Here is an 18,808-nt window from a genome sequence, read left to right as displayed (position 1 = left end):
TAGACTGTTCTCTCTGCTACCGCACGGCAAGCCATACCGGAGTGTCAAGTCTAGGTCCAAGAGGCTTCTAAACAGCTTTGACCCCCAAGCCATAAGACATCTAATCAAATGGCTACCCAGACTATTTGCACTGCCCCCCCCACCCACGCTTCTGCTACTCTCTATTATTATCCATGCATAGTTATTTTAATAACTCTACCTACATGTACATATTACCTCAATTACCTCGACTAACCGGTACCCCCGCACATTGACTCTGTACCGGTACCCCCTGTATATAGCCTCGCTATTGTTATTTTACTGCTGATCTTTCATTATTTGTTACTTTTATTCTTATTCTTTTAGGTATTTTCTTAAAACTGCATTGTTGGTTAAGGACTTGTAAGTAAACATTTCACTGTAAGGTCTACCTGTTGTATTTGGCGCATGTGACATAACATTTGATTTGATTTATGTGCCTAGTAGAGAAACGATAATAACTTATGTAAACTCTGTAACCATTGTAACTGGATTGATAGGAAAATCAATCAGACATGGCTATCCAAGATATTTTGAATTACAAAGACGTATGTATTCTCAAGTTATTTTAAAATCTGCCAATTACACATGGCCTTAGCAGACTTATAAAATTAAAACCAATACATAATTATACTCAGAGGATTTTTTTTAATCAACATGAGCATCAAAAAAGCTTGTCTCATCTTATTTTATATTTTGTTCTAATCTAGCGGGAGGCTTGTCACTCAAACTCAGTGAATCGGTCACATAATAGATAGGCTAATAGATGGGACTTCCTGGAGTTTTCCCTGTTATGGAATCAGCCTAAAAAAGTTAATGACAGTTTGTCACTGCCTTATTGGACGAGAGGGGCAAAGCTCAGCTGTCACTTTGTTTAAGTGATGTACTCCTGTTATCTCTGACTTCTTTAACACTAGAACCGCTGGGCCTAGAGGGACCCTCCTTCAATCTAACGAGCAGTCATTCTGACTGCAACATTCTAGCAGCGTAATTAATTGTCATATATGCTATTGCTAAAATAATCAGTTGGTTGTGTTCATGAAGGTGTTAGGTAACGTTAGAATATTATTTTCTTTTTCATTTCAAATAGCAAAATAACATTTTCATTAGTTTGTTACTATAAGCTATATGTAAAAACCAAAAAAACACACTCTAAAAAATATTGTGCTCGTTCCACTTAAAAAATATTTACATCAGCTTTTTGAGTATTTCCAACATGATGTATGTTTCACAAACACAAAAAAATGGCTAAGGTCCCAACTTAATTGATCAAATTCAGAACTGTTATTGTACATTAGATCTACTTAATATTTCTTAGTAGTTACCTTCATTGATCGTTTCTTAGTGTTTAAACATGGCTTTATTGTCACAGGCGTCGATGAAAGGTGACCAAAACGCAGCGGGTATAGTGCTCATCTTCGTAATTTATTAAAGCGAGTGAACACTTAAACGAAAACAACAAACCGACAATCAACAGTTCTGCAAGGTACACAGACTATACAGAAAGCATGTTCTTCAAACATGCATACAACATTGTATAAAAGTATTATGAAGTAAAAAATATATATAATTACCTGCAATCCTCTGAAAACAGAGCCACATGGCAAGTTCTTGGAAAAAGGCATTATGATAAAAAAAAAATGTTCAAATGGCGCTCCTGTGAAGTAGTGACGTGCGACATACGCCTAGTTTCCTGAAACGAGTGACATATTGGACCTGACCTCAACTTCCCCCAGAATGCTCTGCTTTAGGATGACACACACACAGTCTGAAGTGTAGAAATGCGTAGTAAAAAAAAAATGTTTTATAATCTATTTATATTTTTTGCCTACTCTTTTATTTATTAACATTGAAATTCCATGACCCGGAAGTACTTTTTTTACTGTTGCTGACAAGACACTGATCATGTGATGAGGTTGCAAATGAAATACCCACTTGTGCTGCCACTGGACAGTGAAAATCAAGTAAGTTAACCTTTATTTATTGTCATTTAAATTTGTTTGTAGTAGTTAAGTGTTGCGTTATATTACCTACTGTAGCTACCTCAATCGTTATTTCAAATAATTTCAGTGACTTCATAGCAGTTGCTAGCTATCCGAAATTTAGCTAGCTAGCAGGCTCAATTAAATACAAAACACCCCTAGATACAGCCACGCCTCATAGTCATGTAATGAGATTGGTAAAATAGGAATATAAATAATATGAATTGAATGGAGTTTCCCGTCTTCCCATTTAGTGTTTCTTGCACAGCACAGAAATGCCCATATCCAGATGGTGTGACAAAGGCACTTTCTTTGTTGTTACTTTTAAGGTTGGAACCAACATGTAGTACCTCCTGCAGGAAGAGGGGCAAGAACCATTCTACACTATTCTCAGCCCTGTGTAATGTTCAATGTAATTTCATTGCTGGACTTTTTGGAACTTTATGTATTTGTATTGTTTTAAATCTGTACAATAAAAGGAAATGTATGGTTTAAACATGTCTTTAATGTTTATTTGTTTTAGCTGTTGGTGATAATTCCCTGAGTGTTATTACATTTGTGTTTACATCATTAAGACTATGTATATGTTATGAATGATCAAAGGTGTCTGACTTTACAGTAAGTACAGCGTCATACGATACAAGGCATTTATGTATGTGTTGACCAAAAGGGTCTGCCTTTAAATGAAGTACAGCGTCATGCGATATAGAGTCTTTATGGATGTGTTATGAGTGACCGAAGGTGTCTCACTTCAAACTAAGTATTACAGGACACTACATAAAGTGTCAATAAATAGGTTATTAACGTTCTGCTGATTAATGAATGTTCTCTCATGATCCACAGGTTACTGTAGGGTGTCAGAGGTATTTAAATGGGTTAATGGACCTGCAAAGTGTGTCAGAACCATGATTATTTGGAGTGTTCCAATCTGAGACTACCACACCAGGTATTCCTCTTCTGTTCCAATGCTGGAGACCACAGCTTGATTACAACCTGTTACAATGGTGCCAACATTTTGTGGCTTATCTTTCAGCGTGGGAGTGGGTAAATGTGTCAATGACCTGACTGGGCCCAGCAATATGGCTCATTTTTATTGTCATGTTTGTGTACTGAGGAACATTTGAACTTGGTTCCAGAAGAAAGACACTTTCAATGTCTCATCAAGGTAAGTGTTTATTGGTGTAATGTCATCCCCAGGCTATTGCAAACACAGGACGTGGGATATCAACCATTCAAAGTTGGCCTTAGGGGGAGTGACCATAGAATTCTATAGGAGTGACCTTACTGAGTAAAGAATTTGTCATCGTCACTACTTAACACAGTCCAAATGATGGTCAAACCCTTAAAATGTTATTTTAAACCTAACCCTAACTAATGATGGCCAAGTTTGATGCGTTGGTCCACCAGACCTTCCACACATTTGGACGGAAGTGTTTGGTAATGAGATTAGGTGTAATGTGACGAACATGAAAACACTTTAGAGCGTATGCCATCCTTCAACACAACATGTCACCCTTCATAAAGCACATGTTTATATCATGTTCAACATAGTGGGTTATGTCACATTTGACATTGGTGCATATGATGGCATTGTGAAGGCTTTATGAAGCCTTTATAAGCTGAATGTCATTTAAAGCAGGGCCTTACTCACAATGTAGTGCGTAAAGCCTCAACAAGCCTTTGTTGGGAACAATTGTTCATAAACAGTGATGTTCTCTCCTGGTTTGTAACATACAATGCTATTTTGTAGAAACTTGTTCCAAACGTCTGATACCATAGCAAATTTCAAGCCGTCGCGTTCTTGTTTTTTTGTCATCAAAATGGAGGTAACACATAATCTCTCTGAAATTAACACTTTCAGCTCATCAACAGACAGATCCCACTGTCTCCTTGCTCCCTGTGCGCCTCAGCCACAGTACAGTCCCTGATGTGTTGTAGCATGTCCATGTCACATATACAACGGAAGCTGGTGAGTGCGTTGTGGATGTTGTTTTTTGCTTGAGATGTTCTGATAATCTGCCCATAGTATTGTCTATGGCTCGTTCTATCCAAACGGTGCCGTCCCTTCCTCTCTCCTGTCTCACCGTTTCATTTGGTGGTGGCAGTGCACAGCGTTCTGGTTTTCTTGCGGATGTGCCTCGGAGCTGTAGGTTCAGGCAGGGGCTCAGAATCAGAAGAATAATAATCAGAGATGTCATGATTAATTTATTCCGCACCATCTGAATCGTTTTCATTTAAAACCTGTTGGGGCTAGGGGGCAGTATTTTCACGGCCGAATGAAAAACGTACCCAATTTAAACAGGTTACTACTCTGGCCCAGAAAATAGAATATGCATATTATTAGTAGATTTGGATAGAAAACACTCTGAAGTTTCTAAAACTGTTTGAATGGTGTCTGTGAGTTTAACAGAACTCATATGGCAGGCAAAAAACCTGAAAAAAATTGAGTCAGGAAGTGGGAGAAATTCGAAATGTAGTTTTCTTTTGAATCCCTTGAAAAACTACAATGACATAGGATTTACGTTGCACCTCCTAACTCTTCCATTGGCTGTCAACAATCTTTAGGAACTGCTTTCATCCGTCATCTGTAACCGGGCAGAAATTTCTGGCTCGTTCAATCCCTGGCCAGTCTGAGAACAGGTCTCTTATGACGCGCATCCACGTGACTTAGCTGTTGTTTTATTTTTCTTGTATGACGAATACCTATTGCCCGGTTGTAAAATTATCGCAATTTTACGTTAAAAAATACCCTAAAGGATTGATTGTAAACATCGTTTGATGTGTTTCTACAAACAGTAATGGAATTTTTAGCCATTTCGTCTACGGATTTGCGTCCACGCCACATGGCATTGTAAAGTGTTCTGGATGGGTCAACAAAACGGACGTATTTGGAAATAAATTATGGGCTTTGCAGAACAAATGAACATTTCTTGTGGAAGTGGGTGCCCATCCGAGTGCATTCTGCCGAAGATCAGCAAAGGTAAGTAAATATTTCGAACATATTTTTTGAGATTTGTCGACGTCGGGGTTGTAGGTTAACTGTATAGCTTAGCATTGAAGGCTAAGTTCTGTACTCAGAATATTGAATAATGTGCTTTTTCCGTAAAGTTATTTTGAAATCTGACAAAGTGGCTGCATAAAGGAGTAGATTATCTCTAATTCTTTAAATAATTGTTATAATTTTTTTTCAACGTTATGAGTTCTTCCGTAAATTAAATGTGCCTATTCACCGGAAGTTATCGGCGGAGAACATTTTCTGAACGGAACGCGCCAATGTAAAAATTGGGTTTTTGGATATAAACATAAACTTGATCGAACAAAAAAATGCATGTATTGTCTAACATGATGTCTTAGGAGTGTCATCTGATGAAGATTGTCAAAGGTTAGTGCTTAATTTTAGCTGTATATCTGGTTTTGTGATAGCTATCGTGCTTCTTTTTTTTGTTGCTGAGGCGCTATGCTAAAATAATCTAATGTTTTGCTTTCACCATAAAGCCTTTTTGAAATCGGACAATGTGATTGGATTAACGAGTAGAGTATCTTTAAAATGCCGTATAATACTTGAATTTTAATTTTGAGATTATTTTGGGGGGAATTTCGCGCCGTGTTATCTCACTGGTTGTTGTCCAACCAATCCCGTTAACGGGATTGTATCCCCAACAGCATCTTGTAGCTGTGCTAACGCAACATGTGCATCCATTATTCTTGGTCTTGCCTGACAATCCTTGGTGTAAGGGGCTGTGTAGCCTGGTACTGTTCATTCTGTTGCGTTTCCTTTGCAGCACAGGAAAATAAGAAAAACTACTAAAGGAGCTGTGGGAGATAAAATTCATGTAGTAATGTCAGAGTGAGTCCAGTAGTGTCATTGTTATATTTGACCGTCTGACATGTCTGTCTTGTCCTGGGACACTCAGTCAGTAAGATTTTACCAAAGTTTGTTGACACACAGTCATAACAGTTTGACATATCAAAGCTGTCATTTGTCATGCTGTGAACTGACATGATTGACTTTTTAAGACTGCAGTATTTATTTATTTTTATTTAACCTTTATTTAACTAGGCAAGTCAGTTAAGAACAAATTCTTATTTACAATGACGGCCTACCCCGTTCAAACCCTAACCCGGAAGACACTGGGCCAATTGTGCGCCGCCCTATGGGACTCCCAATCACGGTGGTTTGTGATACAGCCTGGAATTGAACCAGGATCTGTTGTGACACCTCTAGCACTGAGATGCAGTGCCTTAGACCGCTGCTCCACTCGGGAGCCCACAGTATGTCAAGTGTATGCCAGGTCAAGTAAAGTTGATTCCCATTGGCTGACCTAACCTCCATCCAGCTTCAAGGTGTGAAGATATTGGGAGTATCACTGCACTCCACTGGTCCTAGTTATTTCATGCAGGGTTATTTTATCCAAGTGTGCATTTTTCTATGTCAAGAGAGTTAAGCCAACATGATACTCCATGAGAAAATTGACTTGAAAACACCACATGATTTCCAACCTCACTGGCAAACAGAGAAGTGTCACCGGTGCCTATAGCCCCATGAAGAAGGACCAGCGTTTGATACACCAATTCCCCCACCGCAACAGCCTAATCTGTTTGGTTCCATGGTAGATCTCCCAGGCAAGCGTGTATAAAACCAGGAATTACAAAACCAGGAATTACATATTGACTGTCACCCCTTTCCACTATGGTGGCATTTCATTTCTCAAAGACCCAAGGAATATCCAAGTTCCCGGGGAAAACAATGCAGGGTGCATTTACACACGCTGGCTTTGCACGGACTCCGCACCGCATGAAGCCATCAGCCAGGATTTGGCATGATACCCAGGTTAATTTACAGTTGCCTGTCGTGTCGTGCTCTCTAGCAGCTTTTATGGCTGGGATAAGTTCTTTCTGCCTCTGGAGCACAGCTTCCGAGTAGTCCTCGTTAAGGAAAATGTTGGTTCCTCTCAAGTTCTTGGCTCGCTCTAGAACAGGCATATTGTCCTTAAACCTTAGAAACTTGACCACTATCAGCCTGGGTCTGTCACCTTGGTTGGTTACAGGTTTTTCTTACTTTTCTTACAATTCTCATGTGAAGACTCTGGTATGCCATCCACAACTATGTTATTCCTCCTGGATTGTTCCTATAGATAGTTTGTTTTCCCTGCCATCTCTGTGACATCACAGGGTAGGATTTAAAAAATAAATAATATGATTTATAAAACTTCTGCGTTTCTAGCCCAAGAGAGGATATTTTCTTGCTCAATATGTTACTTTGAATCTGAGTCTTTGAAAATCACAGTTTTAACTTTTGATTATGTCATCGTTTAGAAATTATTTTCTGCAAATGCTGTTTTCACATGCTTTGTGTTGACACTGGTATTGTGCTGGAGATTATGAAAATGAGGTTGAAAAGTGGTGGAGTTTCCCTTTAACATACATGCTATTATTCAAAAGTAATCAGCAGTTATATTTTACTCTTACATAGTCTAAATAAAATAGTTCTGAATTTAAAAAATACTTTCATTAATGTTTGATGTGTCACACATTTTACATTCCAAAAGTCAACCCCTTAATATAAATGCATAAAAAATGGCAAATAGTCAAACACACCAATAGGGTCTGGCTCCAGCAGATACTTTCTTAGGCCACAGACTCTGTGAGACATACGAGCTGAGACAGGATGTCGAAAGGTGCCAGAGAGGATGGTACGTTACCGCCACCAACAGCACAGGTGGTGAAATTACATAACTAGCTAGCACTTAGCTAGTGCGCGCCAGAGCTAGTGCGGGCCAGAGCTAGTGCGGGCCAGAGCTAGTGCGGGCCAGAGCTAGTGCGGGGCAGAGCTAGTGCGGGGCAGAGCAAGTGAGCTACTAGTGCTGAGTGATTAGTGCTTTTTGAAGTCGGTGCGGTTTCGGTTAGATTTTATTTTTTTATTATCATGGTTTTCGATTTCTGTTTAAAATTTTAAAAATTACATCAAATTCACTATGCATTATGTGTAATAACACAGAATAAAACAATTAATGAAAGTCCCATGATAGTAGTGACTGCCCGTTACTGCTTATCACTTATTAACCATAATTTATTAATTTATTCAAATATTTTAGTTGTGTATATTATATTTGTTCAGTGGTGTAAAGTACTTAAGTAAAACATATTTGAAATTACTACTTAAGTAGTTTTTTGGTGTATCTGTACTTTACTATTTATATTTTTGACTACTTTTACTTCACCACATTCCTTAAGAAAATATTGTACTTTTTACTCCATACATTTTCCCTGACACGCAAAAGTACTCCTTTCATTTTGAATGCTTAGCTGGACAGACAAATTGTACAATTCACACACTTTTCAACAGAACATCCCTGGCCATCCCTAATGCCTCTGATCTGGCGGGCTCACTAAGCACGGATGCTTCGTTTGAAAATTATGTCTGAGTGTTGGAGTGTGCCCCTGGCTAATAAATAAAAAACAAGAAAATGGTGCTGTCTGGTTTGCTTAATATAAGGAATTTTAAATGATTTATACTTTTACTTTTGATACTTAAGTATATTTTAGCAATTACATTTACTTTTGATAGTTAAGTATATTTTAAACCCAATACTTTTAGACTTTTACTCAAGTATATTTTTACTATGTGAATTTTACTTTTACTTGAATCATTTTCTATTAAGGTATCTTCGCTTTTACTCAAGTATGACAATTGGGTACTTTTTCCACCACAGCATTTGTTTTATTTGATGACTTTATTTCATTCTAAGTCATCACCTCTTCTATAGCCACTGCCTATGCTGTTTCACAAAATCACAATTTTAGTAGTTCTTCAATGTAAATAAGGCATACTTTTATGACTGCTGTATACCAACTATCAATCACTTAGACCATGTATTTTCAGGTAGATATCTCGCGAAGCAACTGCTCTCTATCCCTCTCGATCACGCGTTCTTCTCTCCCTCTCCGTGTCTGCCCCCACCAGAGAGAAAGAGGCGAAGCGAGATAAGCTCAATGCGTTTCTATTTCCATATAATGTAGTGGAGAGGGTTGAGAGTTTCAAGTTCGTTGGTGTCCATATCACCAACGAACTATCATGGTCCAAACACACCAAGACAGTTGTGAAGATGGCACAACAAAACCTCTTCCCCCTCAGGAGACTGAAAAGATTTGGCTTGGGTCCCGAGATCCTCAAAATTTCTACAGCTGCACCATCGAGAGCATCCTGATGGGTTGGCAACCCTGTTCCTGGAGTGCCACAGGTACTGCAGGAATTTGTTCCAACTTGGCACCACACCTGACCAACTGAGCTAATTGATCAGATCAGTGATTGCCTAAATTCAACACAACTGGTCAGGTCGTTTAAATTAAAAACATGAAGTGCCTGCGGCACTCCAGGACCAGGGTTGCCTACCCCTGCACTAGAACACGAGGAGAGTGATGGAAATCACTGTGTTGGGACAATATAATTGAACAACTCTCTCTGTCTTTTCAGGAAACCAAAATCAACTGTGTGAGACTGGCTACTAAAGGTATGAGAACATTTTTAATATGTCCCATGCATAGGAAATACATTACTTCATGGATTAAAGGCCCAGTGCAGTAAAAATAAACATTTATTGTGTTTTATACACGAGGTTGGAATAATACTGTGAAAATGATAATGCCCTTTTTGTGTAAGAGCTGTTTGAAAAGACTTCCTGAAATTTCAGCTTGTTGTGGTGGGATGGAGTTTTGGTCTGAATGGTGACATCACCAGGCGGCAAATTGTTTAATAGACCAATAAGAAGGATAGTTCCAAACCTTTCTGCCAATAACAGCTAGTTTCAGTTTCCCCACTAAGACCACTCCCAGACAGTCCGAGCAAAATTCTTGCTTGAGAAATTGCTCTTTACTAAGAACCTATTTTTGTTTCTTTTTTACCATTTTAATTTAAAACAATCACAGTGAGGTACTTAATTTTTTACCCAGAAATGATTTAATATTGAGCAGAAAATGGCTGCATTTGACCTCTAAAAAAATACTCATAGGGTCATATTTTGTTAAACTGCTAAATTCAATGAAATCAGAGAGATGTATATTTAACAAGTCAACTGGGCCCAATGAATGTTACTTGTATGTATTGAGAGCGCTACACCAGTAGACTGTCCCTATTTTAAAGGTATAAGTGACCATAAGCCCCAAACTCTTGTCAGTGTTGAACCTGCATGGTTTTCGATCTATACAGTCCAAGATTCTGTGCAGCTTTTCTTTTTCTCTCCATTCCGTTTATTTTCTCTAAACCATCTTTATAAAACAACACATTAAGGATCAGTACTATCGAAGGACATCCTCCATTAATGTAATTGATGGTGAAAAAAACTGTTCACCCACAGAGAATACCATTTCATTATTCTGTTTTCTTTTCTTCCCATTCCCTAGTTAAGTTGCTGTTTATCTTTTTAGACATACTGTACATACATTTTTGCACAGACAATACTCTTTTGATGCAGTTATTGATTTTCACGCTTTTTTGTCTAAGTCAAATATTCCTCATCAGTGGGCTCTATTTTTTCTGTTCTTTTCTCTTGCCATGCTCCCGTTCTGAATTGATCTTTTTACCGTGTTTGGAGTCTACACTTGTAGACACACTGATTGCATGTCTGCTTTGGAAAATACATGCTTTAAACTTTGTGGCCCTTCATCTCTTCTAGTACGAATACACAGCTTGATTATTTCAATATGATTGTATTTGATAGTTAAATACTGTATAGAATCTGTATGGAAATTTGGGGGTCATAATTGTTAACATGGAATTTGAGTTTCCTGTTTGATAAACCAAGGCAATGTTGCTAAGATTGAAGCTGTCCTAATATGTACATCGTAAAAGTTTAGAGATCCAATTGTGGATCAAAACTCCCACAAAGTTCAAACATTTAAAAAATATATATATTTTTACTCCATCTCCTTTTTTTCTTCTTCCAGTCAGAATCAAAGGTTAATATCAATGCTTTCATTCCAATGTCCCATTCACATGCACTGAGAATCAAACCTCTAAAATATTTCTCTGAAATAGATTTATAGATCCGAAGATGCTATTAGGAACACTTCTACTACTTTGCCATTTTCCGTTAATGGAAGCTATCAGACTCTTGTTGAAATTCATATATTCAGCCATCTATATAATCATACTGCCCATAGTTTTCTTCAAAATGTTATAGCAATATCACTTGAATTTTTCCCTACTACTGTGATTAATGTTCAATTGAAACAATGAAGGCGTCTTTTTTTAGACAATTTTTCTTTGTTTCTTTCTTCTTTCATGCATGCTAACCGGGAACTTTAAACCTTGTTCTTAGTGGTAATAGGTAGGGGACAAAATACCACGCCGTACATACTTGTCATCCCCAGTGAAGGTGATTATTGCTCCATAGCCAGATTTCTTTCTTCTGTTCTTTTATATACATTACTTTGTTTGTATTTTTATTTTCTCTCTTTCCTCATCTTAATGCATTTGTTTGCATGTCTGGTCCACAAAAGTGTAGCTGGCTGTCATTGATTTCATTGAGACTACTGTACCTTGGTGCCCCAAATATGTATGGTTATCGTCACTCTTTTATTATTTTCATTGTTTGTTACTATTTTGACAATCCCTGAGATTTGTTTGATAGTTGTCTTGTAGTTTTGCTCATGGACTTAAGCTTTTAAACTGTATTGAATATGCATCTGTAATCCCAATATACTGTAAATTTGGTAGAAAGTGGCTTAAACACAGATCTGACAAACATTTTGATATTTTCATCCACCACGATCTCTCTATGATTGATTGTTATTTGTCTTTTCTTAAGTGGCAAGAACATTATGATACTCGTTTATCATCCAAGTGCCCTATTCAACAATTGTTAACTGTAAAGCATTACCGTCAACTAAGTTATTCAGTTATTATGCCACAGAGTGCAAAATGTGAACTTTATCTTCAAATGTAACTTCTTTAGGTCTGAATTACTGCAAAGAACGCAGCCAGTATAATCCTTGCTTTACAATAGGGATGAGTCAAGATGAGCTGTAATATGTCTCTGAGCAAAATATACAAAAACGAGACACACTATGTCAACCCACTCCCTTCCTTTCCAAGTTGAGTCTGCATTTACTCACCCAAACATCCCCCATACAACTGTCCTGCACCCTGCCTATGCTCCACACTCACTGTCTGTCGCTGGTGCGGTAACCCCTGAATGGAACGTCATACCAGTTAGAGAGGTGGCTACTCTCCTGTCTGGCTAGATAGAGACCAATGTACTGTTGTAATGTTCATACACTCCATTTTATACACCTATGCTATAGTCCACAAGGAATCAAGTTCTAACCTTGTTCATCCATACACTGTCTGTGAATGTCGATTACCATTTAGATGTACCATACAGATTTACAAACTTACCATACAGATTGTATATAGAGTGTTTGCTGCTAGTGTCATGCAATTATGATAAGTTGCTTGCTGTGTGCACTTCAAAAGGTACAATACCTCCTCCACCCCCCACCCCCCCAAAAAAACACCAACCCTTAACACAGAGTACAGCCCGCTTGCTCTTGAATCAGAGGAAATGCTGTTGTCTCAGTTAGAGGTGGTGCCCATTTTATATTTGTGTTGCTCTGTGGCACTGTGTTTGGTGTTGCTTTCCTTAGCATCGTAGATTTGCCTGGGTATATGGAGATCTTGGAGGGAAATCTGGCAATGTATTGTGTATGCAGACAGCCCGACCTGGTAGACTTTGGTGTTGTCTTATGCAAATGTTGCCCTTATAACACTTTGATGAATTTCCATCTACCTCGATGTGCAGCGACAAACCGCTCAATGGACCTGACTCAAATCGGAAAACGGTTGCTGGAAATCACTTTCTGGTGTCTGGGGAGAAGAATAGCAGGGTTAGGTGAACACGATGACTATAAAGACATTATGGCAAATGAATAGACCATTTTATGAGTAATGCAATAGTACAGAATCAGTTGAATTGATTGTTGAAGGGCATTTATTTTGTATTTACCTTTTAGCACAATTACCCTTTATGTTGAGTTTTAGCTACAATTGGATGATATTTGCGAGCCAAAATATCATACTGAAGTGACCGTAGCAGTACAAAACCTAGCAACCTCGAGGATCTTGGTGTAATGGGTATGATTTTGGTCTGACAGTTGTTCGAGTATTTGCGACAATATGATAGAATCTGGTCTATTTTCCACTATATGATCAGGTCTATAGCGCTGTACCAATGGGCTTTGCTTAGTGAAAGATAGACAAAGAAAGATGTAGATATCATGTTTCTGGACCACCCAAACTTTTTATGTTCAAAGAAGCCTGTTTCATAATAGTGACACTCTCTTTGTTGAGGGCAAGCACTCAGTTCAGGATAGAACGTTGACCATACGTTATGGTATATATTGTAAATAAAGCAGATAAATGCATGGTATTTCCTTTTTATCCAAACAAAAAAATAACCCAAATAATGGCTTTTAAAGCCTTTAAGTACTGCGTGCACTGCTGACCTAAACAAACAGTGTTGACATTTTGTTCTGAGGCCTAGTCTTGGTACCATTAGCATTGTACATTGTTTACAGTGCCGATAAATCACATTAATCTGAGCCCATCTGACCCAGCGCTGCAGTGCTCAGATTGTAATCCCATTAGAGACACTTAGCTTTGCTGCTCTAATCTCAGAGGGCTGCCCCGTCTGCCAGACAATAGCTCCCATGCAGCGCTGTTTCCCGCCAAATCCCACTGCTGCCACCAGTGTCACTCATCCCAGTCTGTGGAATCAATCCATCCATATATGAATGAGATTAAGTTTTAATATCATGGGTTTTAGTCATAATTCCTTTTTTATAGTTAACTTTTACCCCAGCCCAAAGTAAAAGGCTTTACATATTTTTTTAAGCGAACAACCACGTTTGTGGGTGTGCAGGAAAGCACAGTGAGAATTTAATCAGGGGAAGATTATTATTTTTATGTTGATGGATCAAGGGTTCTGATTAGGTGTCAAATGACTCAAGTCTTGCGGGAACTCTGCACCTGAAGTTTTGATCTTCACTGTTGAAGCAGGAATAAAAAACACAGATTTGCGATATTCCTTAAAACGACAGATATCCCCATAAATGACAAGATGGGTATCAAAAGAACTTCAGTGTAGATGGTGGTTGGGTTAAATGCGGAAGACACATTTAAGTTGAATGCATTGTTGTACAACTGACTAGGTATGCCCCTTTCCCTAAGCTCTACGGCAACACACAAATAGGGTCTTTATTCTATACAGTAAACTGAATGGGGCATTTTACCCATTCCACATTTTTAGGTGAGGTCTATGTAATTTAAATTCAAAGTAATTTAAATTATATTTGAGTAAGATTAATAACTGTGTCAACATGGTGTTAAGGGTTCAGTAAATTGAAGTCCAAAACGTGCCAAGATTATATTCTTAATCTGTTGGTTCAAAGGATATTTTGAACAAAGGGATATGTAAAAGAGAGGCTAGAAATAAGACAACCAGTTCGTTTGAACATGCCTTAATTGTTTATCAAGGTTGCTCATTCATTTTGGCATGTGTAAATCTATCCAACGCTGTTCTGCAGTACAGTGGAATAGCTCAGGAGATCCGGCAAGAGTTCTTTCATTGGATTTGAAACAGTCACTTTTCATTATGTCATTGGAAATTTGCATTCATCAAATTGTAAATGGCTTTGTTGCTGTTTTTTTTTTTTAATGTATTTTCTATTTAAGGCTTTTTTTTCTGAGCACCCTTCACAATTAAGAGCCATACTTGTATTGATCTTTAACATAGTCAAGATTAATAAGCTACATATACTAATTAGGTCTACAAACATTAATTGATGGTGTTTGGTTGGTAATAAAATATACATTGTGTTTCTATAACACCTCAATGCACCTCCTGAAAATAATACCTCGAGTGAAAATAGCATCTATAAGAGGTTGAACATAGAAGCAGCACGTTGTATTACTCTGTTTCCAAACAGACAGCAACACTAGGGTGCAATTCCCACAGTCTTTGTATTGTTCAAAGCAAGGATTTTCAGTTGTAGTTAAGGTAAGAGTACCTTTGTAAGCTGTGGAAGGCGCTGGAGTCGCTAGCAGTACTATTAACACACTCAACCAAAACATTCTCTCCCTCTCTGTTTTTCACTGTATGTCCAAGCTACTTCAGTCACAACCCATGCTTACATTTTCCTGCATGTCCTTCTTAAATCATTGTTTGTTCAACATTAGTGCACTGCGTGTCTTCAGTGTGTCATTGTGGTGCAACTGCTGTGTTAGATGAAAAGCCTGTTGAAATTAACAACTCATACTTATTAACTCAACCACAAGTCCTTTGATGCAAGAGAAACTGACCTTACTCTAACTTGTGTATTTCCAGTCGGTTATTTGCATGTTGATTTTCACCATTCATCTGTCCTGTGTGAGAAGCACCCTTACACAAGTTTACTGAATCTTTATTGAACTTTGTCTTGTTATCATTTGGAGATTAGCAGGCAGGATATAGCCACCATTTCTGCCAATACCCTTAACAGCAACACTATATCTAATCACCTTTACCTTTTTACTCAAATAATGTCTCCCTTTCATTACTAATAATGACCCTGACATTTCTTTGCATGACTTTGTGATATTGTGTATGTATGTGTGTGTGTTTATATATTTTTTTAATCTATCTATATATATCTATATCTTTACTGTTTGTGTTTTGTGTCTGTTTGCCTGTATGTATGAGAGGGTTTGCGTGTACTCAAGGGTTTTTGTGTGTATTCTTGCATATTTTTGTGTGTGTGTGTGGAGGATGGTTGCTCCAGGGTAAATCCCTCCTCCTCTCTGTGATGTGTCTGTGCCTGTTTATAGGCGCGTCCACCCAGGACTCAGACGCTGTGGAGCCTGAAAAGCAGGTGGACAGCACCGTCAAGATGGCCGGTGTCATCGCGGGCATTCTCATGTTCATCATCATTCTACTGGGAGTGGTTCTCACCTTCAAACGCAGGTAAAGAGCAGTAGAGAAACCCCTAGTGTGTCTCCGATGCAGCAAGTGTAAGCGTAAATATGTCGGACTATATTACTACAGTCGTAACACCATAGTGTGACCCAAATGTCCCGTGCACAATATTACTAGATCACTGCTCAGTTGAGTTGAAATACCATTGGGACTAACTCATAAGGAGGTATGTTTTTAGGGGGGCTTACAGACATACACAGCTTTCTGTGTCTTGTTCACATGCACACTGGCTTACTTCCATCACATCTCTGTTTCCTTCCTGTCTCTTGTTTTCCTAAACCACCCTAATCACATACTCCCCATGCCATTTTTCTATGCTAGGACCCACAGTTTTTTTTTCTTTTTAATAATATAAAAAGAATGGTTCACCTTACCACTCCACACATAGTTACCTCAACTTTGAAATGTCTTAATACCGTACTTCATGACCAACCATTTGTCATTGTAGGAGTAGGCTATGCTACTGAGACAAAATTACTTGCATGTCACAATCACAAATGTTCTTAGAAATAAACATGGCAGCAATTTATAATAACTTTCATAAATAAATAATTGGATAATTTCTTTAAATCATTTATACATGTGTTGCATTTTTTTTTTACCCCTTTTTCCTCCCCAATTTCATGGTATCCAATTGGTAGTAGTTACAGTCTTGTCTCATCGCTGCAACTCCCGTACGGACTCGGGAGAGGTGAAGGTCGAGAGCCATGCGTCCTCCGAAACACAACCCAACGTAGCCACACAACCCAACCTAGCTGCGACAGAGCCTGGGCTCGAACCCAGAATCTCTGGTGGCACAGCTAGCTCTGCGATGCAGTGCCTTAGACCACTGCGCCACCCGGGAGGCTGATGTGTTGCATTTTTAATGGCTTCTTCATGAAAGTTATTATAAAGTGTTACCATTAAGTTGAGGGAGCACAATTACATGGATATTTTTATGCTGAGTTAGATAACAAGCTCAGATGTTTTACGTAAACTGTTTTTATATAATATAGTTAACCTTCTCTTGTTACAATGTTGTTCAAATTTAATCCTATTAATGACATATTCCAGAAAAAAAGCTGCTGTGGTAGTCATGGTTTTATTATACAATCCTATGGCGATAAGTTACAGAAATCGGTATGTACACAAATCAATAAGAAATCCTAGACTCAACATACAGTTGCACCCATGAGCAATGAGGCTTTACAATTATTTCAAATCGGACAACCTCTGCAGAAATAAGAGGATATGTCAACAACAAAGATGGCCTCCTAAGCAGGGCATATATGAATTGCAAACCAATATGTAGATGAAACCGTGGGTGTTATGGGGCCATGGGTTAACTAGTATGTATACTAACTATGATAACTTGACACAACTGTGAGAAGCATTGAAGGCAACATGGACCAGCATCTCTGTGGAAAGTTTTCAACTCAATATTAGGAATGTGTTCCTAATATTTGGTATACTCAGTGTAGATTGAGGAGAGGGAGAAGTGCTTAGGCTAAAATATCCTAAGATGCCTGGCTTTGCTGGATCATCTATATTTCATTCTTGCAACATAGATAGTTAACAATTGCAGCGTTTTTACATGGCTTTCAGCCACTACGGTTTTTGTGGTGAAAACATGCTGGAAGCGAGTATACACTGTCCATTTAATCTTTCAAAGCAGTGTTGCGTGTTTTAGAGCTTTTTGTACTAACATACGAATGAATTGAATGGACAGGCAAAGACTTAATGTTGACTGTTTTCCTGCATGGTAGCTTGAACTTTTAGGGCTCTTACAGCACTGTCAAATGTGCAAGTCCAAGATAAAAATCCTTAAATTAATGGTAAAGCTCCAAAAATGGTAGCATTTTGTACCTGCACTGAGAAGAGGATTATTAAGGTAGTGGGGGAGTCTATTTAAATTGTGATCAGACTAAGAAAACGACTGTTTCTATAACAAGATGGGAGTTGTAGAAATCCACAGTAGTGTTGAGTGGGGGGGGGGTTACTAAGCTAACATATGGAATTGTTTTAAGGTATAAAAAATGTTGACCTTTTCTACTATAGCCCATAGAAACGCATTGAATAACACATTCATAAATAGCAAAAAAAGACATAAAAAAATGTATCATAAGGAATAAGGTTTTGTCTGTCCTATATCTAGGAGATATAAGAAAGATAAGGAAATATTTCGGATTTTTTTGGACACATATTTAACCCCTTATTTTTGTTGGCACAAAACTACCTTTATACTTCCATTCGTTTGTATGGGTTACCTTCAGACGAGTCCCGTGACACTTCTCGGGGTCGTAGAGCAAAACAGAGAACACCATGTTGAGTCTCTTCTTTCCATAGAGTGTTCATTCCATAGAGTGGTCGTTCGGACGCTACATACGTTTTTGTGAAAATACAGATTTTCGGGATGTCTCGTGGTCTGGCAAACACCGCTGTAGCTCGATCACCTCCCACTGCAGATGCGGAGGCAGATATAGGCGGATATGGTGGTTTGAGACACAGCCCATGCAAAAATACTGATATCTCAAGCTTAAACTGGCAGATTATTGTTGTATGATGTTACATGGGTGCGTCAATGGACTCTTAAGGATTACCCAACATTACATTTATTTTCTGGTTATTAAACAACTAATTGACCAATGTCGGTTCAATTACTTGAATTCCATAGTTTTTTTTTGTGAGCCCAACTCACCGTTTCTCTAGCGAGAAAACAAATCATTCACAAGAGAAATCAAGCCAAGAAATATGTCGGATGATGGCCTAAAGGGAGATGTAGTTTTCATTAAGCAAATATTTAACGTAGTTCAGCGCAGA

The 18,808-nt window shown here is 38.3% G+C and overlaps 1 protein-coding gene across 12 annotated transcripts in view; it reads left to right on the top strand.

The window, feature by feature from the left end:
• The window catches only part of ptprt (protein tyrosine phosphatase receptor type T), a 501,813-nt gene that overhangs the window by 387,348 nt on the left and 95,657 nt on the right, over positions 1-18,808 (top strand). For 7 of the 12 annotated variants that reach the window (XM_045691378.1, XM_045691375.1, XM_045691382.1 and 4 more), the window contains exons 13-15: positions 9,475-9,511; positions 11,318-11,374; positions 15,862-15,997. In XM_045691378.1, coding sequence (XP_045547334.1) covers positions 9,475-9,511; positions 11,318-11,374; positions 15,862-15,997 — 230 coding nt within the window. The remainder of the gene's footprint in view (positions 1-9,474; positions 9,512-11,317; positions 11,375-15,861; positions 15,998-18,808) is intronic. The other 5 variants (XM_014131664.2, XM_045691383.1, XM_014131665.2 and 2 more) reach the window with 1 other exon arrangement.

Source organism: Salmo salar, chromosome ssa12, assembly GCF_905237065.1.
Source record: "Salmo salar chromosome ssa12, Ssal_v3.1, whole genome shotgun sequence".
NCBI lineage: Eukaryota > Metazoa > Chordata > Actinopteri > Salmoniformes > Salmonidae > Salmo > Salmo salar.
Note: the sequence above shows the minus strand (reverse complement) of the source record. Positions and strands in the feature narration are given on the sequence as shown.